Source organism: Chrysoperla carnea, chromosome 2 (genome assembly GCF_905475395.1).
Source record: "Chrysoperla carnea chromosome 2, inChrCarn1.1, whole genome shotgun sequence".
Classification (NCBI taxonomy): domain Eukaryota; kingdom Metazoa; phylum Arthropoda; class Insecta; order Neuroptera; family Chrysopidae; genus Chrysoperla; species Chrysoperla carnea.
The window spans coordinates 29247723-29260733 of record NC_058338.1 but is presented as its reverse complement, the minus strand read 5'-3'; the positions used below and the strand labels follow the sequence as shown (position 1 = coordinate 29260733).

At 28.1% G+C, this 13011-nt stretch overlaps 1 protein-coding gene across 1 annotated transcript; it reads right to left on the bottom strand.

The window, feature by feature from the left end:
- Window positions 1-1197: 1197 nt before the first annotated feature.
- Window positions 1198-6943, bottom strand: LOC123291526 (asparagine synthetase [glutamine-hydrolyzing]). The gene is made up of 8 exons (XM_044871838.1): window positions 6797-6943; window positions 5011-5142; window positions 4204-4329; window positions 2899-3316; window positions 2564-2742; window positions 1853-2238; window positions 1396-1713; window positions 1198-1327 (listed from the first exon to the last, which is right to left on the bottom strand). Exons 2-8 carry the CDS (start codon window positions 5134-5136, stop codon window positions 1198-1200), a joined length of 1683 nt encoding a protein of 560 aa, XP_044727773.1. The 5' UTR covers window positions 5137-5142; window positions 6797-6943.
- Between the last annotated feature and the right edge of the window lie 6068 nt (window positions 6944-13011).

Here is a 13011-nt window from a genome sequence, read left to right as displayed (position 1 = left end):
TATTTTAATCTGAATTTATTATTTTAACAAATAAATAATTTTTGAAAAATAACAATCTACTTAATCAATGGTAAAAAATTCGAACTTATATTAAAATGGTAGAAAAAGTTCCTTATCTTCAGACAATTTACTTAAATATCTGTAAATGTATAAATGTAAAAATGTAAAATTTATCAATCTTATCAATACAAAACGAAATTTTAAAGCTAAAATGTAAAAAAAACCGTAGATTCCTTTTGTGATTTCGTTGAATATTGCCCTTACAATGTAAAATTTAATGAATACACTAAACTGTTGATAGTTCAAACTAAAGAAATGATACTAAACCATGAGAAAGGGTAGATTGAAGTACCTATACTTAAGTTAGTTTACCGAGGCCAATCTTGGGAACTTCAAAGTGTGTTTTCGAGCATAACCGTACAATTTAATTGATTCGAATTTATATTTTTGCTAAATTTGTTATTTTAAAGCAGACTTAAACGATCGGACTATTTATATCATTCTGAGTGCTTTAAAATCCTATTTTGTTTTTTTCAAGGTTGGCCTCGGTAAAATAACTCAAGTATATATAGATTAATAGATAGCACACTCTTGGGCAAAATTATTTCAGTTTTAGCTTAAATGTGCACTCTGGGATTTTTCAAAATTCCAAATAAACCAAAAAACAAAAAAATAATTAATTTTTCTTTTTCAGGCAACCACTACTTTATTTTAGAGTGTGAAGGTATGTATATTACCAATTTTATAAAAGAAATATACATGCTGTTTTGAAATTCGACGTTATAGGGGAGGATATTTTTCAACTTTATAGTAGTATTTGTTTTAGGGCGAAAAACTTCCATTCATATATATGGACAAGAGAACCTTCTTAGCTGATTATATTAGTCACTGTTATTCGTAACTTTTAAATAAGAGAAGTAAAAGGCACATCTCAACTGGCAAAAATCTCTTGTAATTCCATCATTTCTACCTGCTTATTTTACTAAAAATATTAAAATTCATAACTCAGCCATTTTTCGTTCCATACTGAAGAACTTGAAATCTTGTCATAGTTTTTTGACTTATAATGTGATAAGCACCCCTTCTCCTTTTCCATTACTTAGTGAGAAAAAAAAAGAATACTTAATTAGGACTTAAAGAAGAAACGAAATGTTTTTAACTATATTTTAATTAATTTAATCAATTTTAATTAAAACATTATTCTTTATCTGCTGCATAATGACTTATAAATCTTGCAGATGGATCAGTTACGTTTATCCATTTAGGCATCCAAAAATATGGACAGAAACTAGTAATTTGATCCGGATAAAATTCTTCAAATTTTTGTCTGAAATTATGAATTAAAATTTAGTATTCAATTAACTTATTTGGAGTTACACAAAAATAAAAATTTACCTATAATACAATTGTTCCTTTGTTTTGGGTGTACAATGTGTATATTGTTTTGCAATTGTATTTTCACAAAACTCTGAGATTCTGGAATCAATAATCTCTTGTATAATTTGAAATAGAGATTTTTTAACAGAAGCGACACCATCACTGAATGCCTCCTTGTGTCGCCATAAAATATTATGTGGTAACAAATTGTCGTAATCGAATGCTGAACGTAATAAATGCTTCTCAATTCCCTTTTGTGGTTGTCGCATTTCTTTGGATAAACTTAAATAGTAACTTGTAAATTGTAAATCCAAAAATGGAACACGTAGTTCCAACCTTAAAATGAAAGTAAAGTTTGGTTTAAAACATAAATTTAGTATCAAAAAGTCTTTAAAGTATCTTTATTTTTATCGTATTTTATAAATCAAGGGGAGGTTTTTTATGATTACCATCACGTTCACTGTGCAATACTTACGAATGCGCAGAAGTAGTCCTATCAGCCCGCAATCCATCATACATATAAATATCTTTTAACAAACGTAAACTTTCCTCGTGGCCTGCATCAGGTGAAGGAGCATCTCTGAAATAAATGTATCCTTGTCCCAATTCATCAGCACCTTCACCACTAAGTAAAACACGGGTGTTGGTATTTTTTAAAATATATCTTGCAATTATATACATTCCAACCGAAGCACGAATTGTTGTTATATCTGGTGTTTCTAATGAATATATCACATCATCTAATATTTGTTTAACATCATCTTCTGTGAAAATAATTTCATGATGGTCCGAGCCAATATGTTTGGCAACTTGTCGTGCTGCTATTATATCTGGACTGTCACCCATTCCAATAGCGAAGGTCTAAAAATATTTGGAAAACAATAAGTTTATTACATTAATAGGTAAAAGGGTTAAAGTATAACCAAACAATTTGTGTGTTAGAATGAAACCTGATAAATTCGAATTGATTGTATAAATGCATGGGATTTAGGTGATTATTATAATAACGAATGGTATTAAAATTTCTTATGAAACTGGATAACCGATTAAATCTGAATAAATTATAAACCTTTTATTGGCGCTTGGATTAATAAAGGAATTCAATGTAATAAATAACATTCCTCTATCCAATCTCAATCTACCGACTTTACCAATATCGTACTGCCTTAAATACATAAAATATTACCTGTATTGTATATGGTAAATTGGCTTCTTTTGCCAACTTCAATGTTAAAGCAGCAATTAATGATGAATCCAATCCACCTGAAAGTAAACACCCAATACGTCTTTCAGCCATTAAACGTTTTTTACACGATTGTGTTAATAAAGCTCGAATGTTATGGTGGACGTCTGTTGACGATAAACCTAAAATAAAAAATATTTTATTCAAGTGTAATTCTTTAAATAAAATTTCCTTTTTAAAATCAGGGCGAGTGGTAGGAAATGGTATAAAATCTAACGACTTTTATAAGCATTTCTTACCGATATTTCAGAATATCCCAGATTTTATATAAAACTTACTTTCATATGGAATAAATGGTACAAATGCTGGTCGATCACCAATATTATAATATTTTTCACGTCTACTAAGTTTTGCAGATCCTTCATCGTTTAAGTCATATTCTTCAAAAGTGGATGGAGGAAATGGTTCTAATACCCATTTGTTGCCATTCATTTCTTTCGTTATGGATATCAAACCTTTTGCCTCAGAGCATATACCTAAAACACCAGCACCTTCGCTATATAATCTGAATCCAGGACGTACTCCATATGGATCTCTTCCAATAAATACTTTTTGTTTTTGCAGATCAACGAGTATAAAACAAAAAACACCGTCTAAGTTTTTAACAACATTTTCGATTCCACCATGATTGTATAAATGTAATATTATTTCAACGTCACATTTTGTTTCAAACTCAAAGCCAAATTGAGCTCTTAACTACAAATAACAAAAGTTTAATTGTTAATTTGTGTATTAAACTTCGGGAAATAGTCTAACAGCTTCTATACATTTGGGGGTGATGTTTGAATTCAAAATGGAACCGATTGAAACCGTCTGGCAGCATTTTGAAGACAGGAGGAAACCTCACCACTGACAGGTTGTTAATTTTGTTTTCAGACATTTCAAAAGGAGTGTTAACCAATTTTTCACGGTGTCTCAAATACTTACTCTAAAATGTTTAACAACTTTCCTATTAAATTAATACTTTTTTTTTAAGTGTACGCATCCCTCCCGTTAAATGTTGAAATGAACTTATAATTCAATAGCCTCGAAATAAATCTTGATCAACCACAAGCAATAATTCCGTTCCTGTCTATTCTTTTTAGTTTGAGAGCTGGCCCTATGGTTTACTGATGATCATGGTTACGTTCTGCTGAGCCTTAAATATTACAGTATTTAGATGTGATTCTAAATATTTATCCTGAAAAATTTGAGACCAACAAGTGGTCCCAATTCGGAGTTAAATCGAAAAAACCAAAAGATGTCGATACGAGATATAAAAGTATGAGGTGATGGTTCTGGAAACTGTGTAAAACTTGTTTGGTTGTGTTGAGGATGTCGAAAGGATCAGGAAAATACGCCTGGGTTTTCTGGCAGCACTTTGAAAAACCCAATAATATTCCACGTAGAAATTCGCGGACCCTTACAGGGCGATTTGGGGCATTACCTACTATCATTTTTAAGACTTAGCAGACCGTAACCATGAGTAAATCTTCAGTAAATCATCTGATCAGCTCTCTATCTATTTTATATTATCTGCATGAAGACGTACTGTGGAAGTAATTTGCTATCTTCATGATTTTAATTATCGAATTTGGACTTACTTCTTTATAATTGTATAATTCACCATTGCATAGTAACAACTGATGAGGATATTGATGTATTTTCATAGGCTGCATTCCATGTAAACTATCAACAATTGCCAATCGATGAAATCCAAAACACCCATGCTGCAAAAACAAAAATTAATTCCAATAGTTAGACTTAAAATTATTAGAGTTGGTATATATTTTTATTGCATGCATTCATATATGGTAGGTCTGTACAAATCTTCCATGACTTGATATGATATACTTTTTATTTTGATTTATTTCCAAATATGTTAAATATAAATTAATTTGGAAACTTATCCATATTATCCATAATTGTTAGTAATAGATACTCCTATATGTAAGAGTAAGTTTAAGCACCATGGCGTCAGTTTCGCGCGGTATCTCACCCCTTGTCACACAGTCACACTCCTTGGTATCTCACCCCTGCACCAGCAAATATATTCGGCGTTGCGAAATGAAATCACGCCAATGTCCCAACATAATTATTAATATTTAAATAAGCAATTAAAACCACTTAATTTAAATTGGTTTATAAAATATATCCTTGAACATTGGTTGTAAACCATAAAGAAGTCGTTTAAATTAATTCAAACAACATAAAGTATATCAGATTGAATAATAAAATTTTTTTATTAATATCCAATAGCAAATAAGACACATGGTGCTTTATAATTGAAATATTTGAAACCGCCATGAAAACTTTGAATTTAATAATTATTAAATATAAATTATTTAAATTATGAACAAAGTTTTATAAAAATCTCTTTGTATAATTAAATGAACTTAATTTAAACTTACTTTTAATCGATCATCATATTCAATCCTCCACGCATCAGGACCTCGATGCTTGATTTTTGTAAACGATGAACTGCATTGTTGTGGTAGATTAGTATCTAATCCAAATAAAGCCCAAATTCCACACATTTTAAACTAAAATGATAAAGTTATACAGATATCTGTGTTCAAAGTATTTAGTAGAGCTTAACATTAGTTTTCATAATCCCAAAGTGTGTTTGATTGAAATGTCTAAAAGCAGTACATATTTGCAAAGAGTTAAATTGTACAAATACATTTAGCAAGACCCATTGAAAGAAAACTAGTGCAAATGGCCATTAGGAATCAACCCAAATACTTTCCGATGAATTAAATTATTGTATTTATTGAAAAATTGTGGTAAAATTAATTTTTATTAACCAAAGGACATACAGAAATCAAGTTATATTTGTATTGTAATTGTATAAATATTTCTGATAATAATTTAATAAAAATATAAATATGTGCTCCGAGTTGTTGGATTATATTATGATTCTAACGGAACATCCGATTATCCGGCCTCGATATTTTTAAGGGGGTGAAATACGGCAGTAAAAGTTTGTTAATTAATAATATAAAAATATTCATTTTCAAAAGTAAAATAGAAAATTGTTTTCAACAAAAACAAAATTCTGGGGAAGAAAACAAAGTTAAAAAAATCATTGGATGTGATTTTTGGAATATACAAGCTTTAAAGAAATAATTAAATATACCAAAAATTTTTGATCAAAAATCAAAATTTCGAAAAATATTGGGCTAAGTACAAAATAAAAGTTAGAATTACAATATTTCACTTGAAATATCATGAAAATCATCGTTTATTTGAAAAACGAAAAGCTTTTAGCCATATGTTTATTCGAACTTCTTTTAAAAGAGAATTCTTATTTCTACGAAAGCGATCACAAATTAGATCAAAACAAAATTACAATTTATTATTTTTCTTTTGTTCGAAACTGTAGTATTGCCGTGTATTTCTAGCGAATACACGACAATAACGAATAGCCTTTGACTAAAGGAAAAATTCTGCCGAGAATCTCGTCTAAACTGTTTTTGCAATATTTATACAATCAATAAAAATTTTAGTCAAAAATCGAAAAATTTTGACTAATCCTATTTGCGAATTAAAATCTGTGGAATACATAATTTATTCACAAACAATTATGCAGTTCCATACTGTTCCGTTTTTAAAATTTATCAATTTTGGTTAAGTGGGGATCACTCACGGACTGCAAGAAACATCAAGGTATTGTAAATATATGTATGCATTTTTATTTTGTTTAAAAAAAATTAAATTACTAAAAATATTTATTTTTTATTTCGTATTCAAAATGAATATTGAACTTCTCCACAAAAAAATATTATTAAAAAAAGAATGAAACTGGACGATTTTATAAAGATCGTAAATTCGCTACGTGGCCCCAAATATAAAATACACGTGTTGTATTTCTTGTTTTGCATAAAGTAATGTAACTTTTAAATTGAAACTTTATTTGCAATTGCATCATAAATTAGAGCGCTAAAATTTAAACATTTTATATTTTTTCCACATCAGAATTTTCCAAACATATGCATTGAAAATTTTGTGAACATATTTTGATTTTATAATAACTAGAATCTTCAAAAATATGTAAAAATAATAAATTTTTATTAACACAAGGAAATTAAAACAAATTTTTACATAAATTAACATGTGTTCACATGCATATCAATAAAATTATTGGTTATTTTTAAAACATGATAATTTTAATTTAAAAATAAAACAAGAACTTACTTCCACTAATTAAATAGAATACCGATTCTAAAATTTTATAACAAAACGAAACGTTGAAATAATACTACGGTGCACACGAGACCGCTCAATACTTAACTGAATTGACATAAACTGGCTGACATTGAATTTTATTATGTTGTAACAAATCGCGAATACACGAATTGTAATTTACACATGCTTATAGGTAATTATTATCATGGACCAATTCGTGCTTTTTTTGTGACATAGTCGTTTTAATTTTAGGCTACTCGACAAAAAAAAAATGTTATTGAATTATTCGTACGGGAGTTATTAACAATCGATACTAAGATGTTAAATTATTATGTATATATCTTTTTGGTCGTTGTATATTAACAAGCGCACGAAAACACATAACATGCTCTTGTGTATATTCATTTTATTCAATCGCTAAAGATATGTCGTCCGTTAGGTCATATTTCACCCTTTCAAATATATTTTCTAGTATGCAGTCCAGAAAAGCTTCGTATTTCATCATTATTATCAATGATAACGTCAGCATACTGGGCAGTATTCAAATCATTTGATAAAGAAACGCAAGCATAATAGGTTGGCTGATAAGTCCCCGGTCTGACACATAGATGGCGTCGCTAGTATTAAATGCATATTATTTTTATATAGTACCAACCTTCAAATGATTCGTGTCAAAATTTGACGTCTGTAAGTCAATTAGTTTGTGAGATAGAGCGTCTTTTGTGAAGCAACTTTTGTTATTGTGAAAAAAATGGAAAAAAAGGAATTTCGTGTTTTGATAAAATACTGTTTTCTGAAGGGAAAAAATACAGTGGAAGCAAAAACTTGGCTTGATAATGAGTTTCCGGACTCTGCCCCAGGGAAATCAACAATAATTGATTGGTATGCAAAATTCAAGCGTGGTGAAATGAGCACGGAGGACGGTGAACGCAGTAGAATGCCTCGTAACAATTAAATAGTATAGGTAATGTTAGTATCAAAGACCGAAATCGCTCATTGACCATTCTAAAACACTCATTAAAAGATATAAATATTCCAAAATTAACGCAAGAAGCTCGAATCATTAATCTTGGGACACTCTTTATTATTATAATTATTATATAAAAGTGATTGAATTTTACTTATTTTGTATAAAAACTTTAATAAGAAAAGAAGAATCTCTGTTAATTTGTTATATTAAAATGTACAATATGATTTTTCATGAAAATTTAAAACATTTTTTTTTTTTTTTGTTATAAATAAATAAAAATTGTTATATATTTTAAATTTTGTTTTCTTTTTTAAATTTTCTATCCTATTTTTTCTTTCAGAACAAAATTATCAATTAATTAATTATTTAGTAAAAGTATTAAGTTAATTATATTATTATAAATAATCCGGGTGGCAGGGTGGATAAAACACTTGCCTATGGAACCAAGATACGTGGGTTCGTATCTTGGTGTGGATAATATTTTTACTTTTAAATTAAATGAATTTTTCCTGATGTTTAAATTTTCCACTCTTTTATAGGTAACATTATCTGTATAACCCGCCCTCTTGCATTAAATAATATCAATTATACATGTCATAAATCACTATTCTGTCAGGGGGTGGGAATTTAAATAATCATAAATATATCTCACTCTTTAAAATCATGTTCTCTTGTTACAAAATATTAAAAATATGTACAAAAATGGTTTGGTTATGCTGAAATAAGAAACTTTGTAATAGGAGAACATGTCATATAGCCTATCTCACTCATATTCTCCTATTACAAAATATTAAAATTTGTATTTATAAAATTAAAAAAATCGGTCGTTAAGACTAAAATTTGAAATTTAATTTTATACAAATTTTAATATTTTGTAATAGGAGAATATGAGTGAGATAAACTATATGACATGTTCTCCTATTACAAAGTTTCTTATTTTAAAGCAATTTTTTTGTACATATTTTTAAAATTTTATTGACAGGATTTGTTTGTTAACAGGAGAACATGATTTTAAAGAGTGAGATATATTTATGATTATTTAAATTCCCACCCCCTGTCAGAATAGTGATTTATGACATGTATAATTGATATTATTTATGGCAAGAGGGCGGGTTATACAGATAATGTTACCTATAAAAGAGTGGAAAATTTAAACATCAGGAAAAATTCATTTAATTTAAAAGTAAAAATATTATCCACACCAAGATACGAACCCACGTATCTTGGTTCCATAGGCAAGTGTTATATCCACCCTGCCACCTGGCTTATTTATAATAATATAATTAACTTAACACTTACCTTTGCTAAATAATTATTATTGATAATTTTACCTTTATATAATAATAAAAATAATAAAGGGTGTCCCAAGATTAACGTCTGATTCGAGCATCTTGGGTTAATTTTGGAACACTTCTTTATAAAACACAATATACACTTTCTTATAAATACTACTAACTAAACCCTGCCAATAGCAAATCTGCCAATATTTGATGAAATAATTCAAAACTTATGTGTAAAAAACATTTTTTAATAGAATCTCAATTTAGAATTGACAAACAATATAACAAATTTTATTTTTTATCAACATTAAACACATTATAAACAATTCGAAATTTGATTTCAATTTCTGAATGCAAATACAACGCACTAATTTTACTAAGTCGTATCCCTTTCTGTATTAGTCGAAGACGAAACACATTTACTTGTTGGTACGGAACTTAATTCATTGGAAGTGCTGGTTTGACTTGCTTCTCTTTTCTTTTTTTTATATTTAATATTTGATGTTTTCTTGATAAGATATCTAAAAAATCAAATATGCAGACATGTTTCTTTCCATCCTATAAAAATCCACGCAAATAGTAGATGCAGAATTTTTCGATAACTTTGGCGGGGTGGAGAAAGGATAAAAGCATAAACAATTAACCAAATAATTTTAATATTCCCGATTGGCCTATTTATGTTTGAAACTATACTTAAGTAATTAAGTTAAATCCCGAAGGATCAACGCGTTTACAATATTATTACCTATATCATTCCAAATTAGTTAATAATTTTGTTCCATATAGAATAAAAGTGGAAGATAGAAATATAAGGGTTGGTGGTCAGAATGAACCGCTCTGGATATTGTGTCACAATTATGAAACATATAATATGGGTATTAAGCATGTTGAGCCAAATTTTTCGATTGATAATAAGAATTAGACAATAGAATCGGTTAGGCACAATCATAAATTTATAATCGTTTGGCAAAAGTAATCAATTCGATTACTTTTGTCAAACTCAAGTTTTTTCTTTATGATTATAAAATATTTATTTGAGTATCAGGACTATTAGGATTTCGTACTTAAGAAAAAAACCTACTTTCGTTTGACAGAAGTAATCGAATTGATTACTTTTGTCAAACGAAAGTGGTTCTTTTTCTTAAATACGGAATCCTAATAGCCCTGATAATCAAATAAATATTTTATAATCATAAAAAAAGAACTTGGGTTATCAATTTAAAAATTTTTACGAAATTGTTTATTTATATTTTTTACTAGTAATCAATTTTATATTAATTAAAAACAAGCAAAAATTTAATCTGACAAAAATTTGAAACAATAAATCTAATTGTTTTTATTCATTAACTTTTCAATGGTTATCAATGGGCTTGTACAGCAGGAATAAAAGAGTCCACGTATTCTAATGAATTGGTATATTCTAGTTAATTTAGTACCCGTTAAATATTTTTTCTGTAAATAGTAAGAAATATTTATTCTAACTAAGCTACCATCATCTGGCATAACTGATTTTTACCAAATTTTCTTTCTTACCTCTTAACAATATGTTGCACAATGTTTCGCTCCGTTTCATTAATCATTAATCTAGAAGATTCTTTGTCTTTTATTTGATACTTCTTTACAAAATCTCTAAAACACTCCGTGGAATTAAATTATAAACAAGGATAATTAACAGATAAGTACCACAAAAATATTCGAAATAAAAATTATAATAATAAAAATAATAAAAATTATAATAGTATAGCGATCAATAGGATCTGTTTTTATCGTTGTACGCCTCCTGTAACGGCAAACTGAAGTCTGAAGCCTCCACGCACGCTACACTAAACTTCTAAACATTAATAAAATTGATCCTTTTCTACCATTAAAGAATTTTCTTTACTGATCAAAAAATTAACTGATCATTTATATATTTGTTTTAAGTTAAAAAAAGAAAAATTCAAAATTATTGATCGTTCCATTGTTGAGATATTTTAACGCAAATTTAAACAATATTATCGTTGAACAGAAACTTCACTGCAAGCTTATATACTCTTACCGCGCATATAATGCAAGACAACAATATTATAGGAAGCCAACACCCTTAAAAAAAATAAACATTTGAAATACATTGGATTTCAAAGTCAGAGGATATCAATAATCCAGTAAATAATTTCTTATTAGATGCAAAACTTTGGTTTTCCCGACGCAAAAAGAGGGCTGTTGTAAATTGAATGATTGCATCCGTGTGTCCGTCTGAGGCATCTTAGCTTCTAAACGGATGAACTGATTTTGATTTAAAAGTGACTTGTTCGAGAGTGTTCTTGAGCTATGTTTCAAGAAAATCTTTTCAAAAGAATTCAGGGGCAAAATTGATGGCATTACTAAACAGTAATTTTTTTTTAATATTTTTGTAAAGCACTGCTAGTCTTTTTCTTATTCTATTCTTTTGTAATGTGTAATTCCATAAATTTAGCTACTGACGCAGAATGCGTTGCGTTATTTTATTATACCTTTGACGTTTTTCTAATTTTAAAATAATCTTTTTCAAAATATTTTTATCTTTGCGAATTTTTTCAATCGTATACGTTTTCTGTTTAATATCATTTTTTAATTTTTCATTTTCATCTGTTTTTGAAATTAAATTGGATTTCAAACATTGATTTTCATGTTGTAAAATATTCATTTCTTCTTGAAATATTGATTCATTACCAGTATTATTGGTCCATAATTTATTCATAATTTTTTGCTTTAACAATTGCACCGTGTCTTGAATTGCTTCCAAATCTGATCTAATTTAATTAGAATATCGCCATGTACTATCTTTTACAGCAAATCATTCAATTTTATTAAAATTAGAATAAAATTTATATGAGTATACCAGAGGATAAAAATTATTAATTACTAACTAATTTCCACACGTTTCACTGAGCAATTCAAAGAGTTTAGGTCTCATGAAGCAGAAAGTATTAAATAAAATAAATGAATTGAAGAAAATTTTATTTTTTATAACTTTTTTTGTTATAATTTCAGTTTTACAAATATTAATTAAAAAATGCTTAACATATTTTAATTAATGAAGACTTATGCCGAAATGAAAAATTTACGGATTCTCCTACTTAGAATTTTATTCTGTCAGTCTGTCATTGTATTGCACGCATCGACGGATCAATGCGAGATCCTCATATTACGGTGCAATGAATAAAAATAGAAAAATAATCATGAAAGGCCTCAGTTATATTTTGGAACCATCGGTTTATTCATTGGAACCAATCGGGTGATGTAGATTTTATATTCTTACTCTTTAACAACGACGATATTTTCACCAGGACACACAATTTTATCATCCTCATCCATAATAGTTTGTATTTCCTTATCGGTTTGAGAATCATGTTTTGCTAACTGTATTTCTTTCAAAGATTTATATTCATCTTTTAATTTTAATAGGACATTTTGATTTTCTTGAATAAATTTTATTTTTTTATTTATATTTACCGCTTTCTTTCTTTCATTTGCTAATCTATAATTAATAAAAAATTATTATTATTTTTCTCTCATGACGGACAGACAACAGGAAATGATTAATTCAAAGTGTATTGAAGCAAGAAATAAATACTTCAAATATCTTACTCTGCGACAAGTTTTTGATTTTCTTCTTTTAATAACATTTTTTGCTTTAGAATTTCTTGTAACGCAATACATTTAGCTTTAAATTGATCTTGTAATAGTTTGTATTCTTCATAAATCTTTCCACTGTCTTCATTACATTTTGTTGTGTTATTATTTTGGTATAATAATACTGGATCTAATAATGGTTCACCCCTATTATAACATACATTACGATTCCATAAAAAGCTTTCCGATAATCGTGACATATCTTGTACTGGTTTTCCATTATCGAGCGTATTATTGTTAATCGCACACCGATTCATTACTGAATACGGAACATGAAAATTATTTTCTTGTGATAAAATCTCTCGTGGCGTTTCAAAACA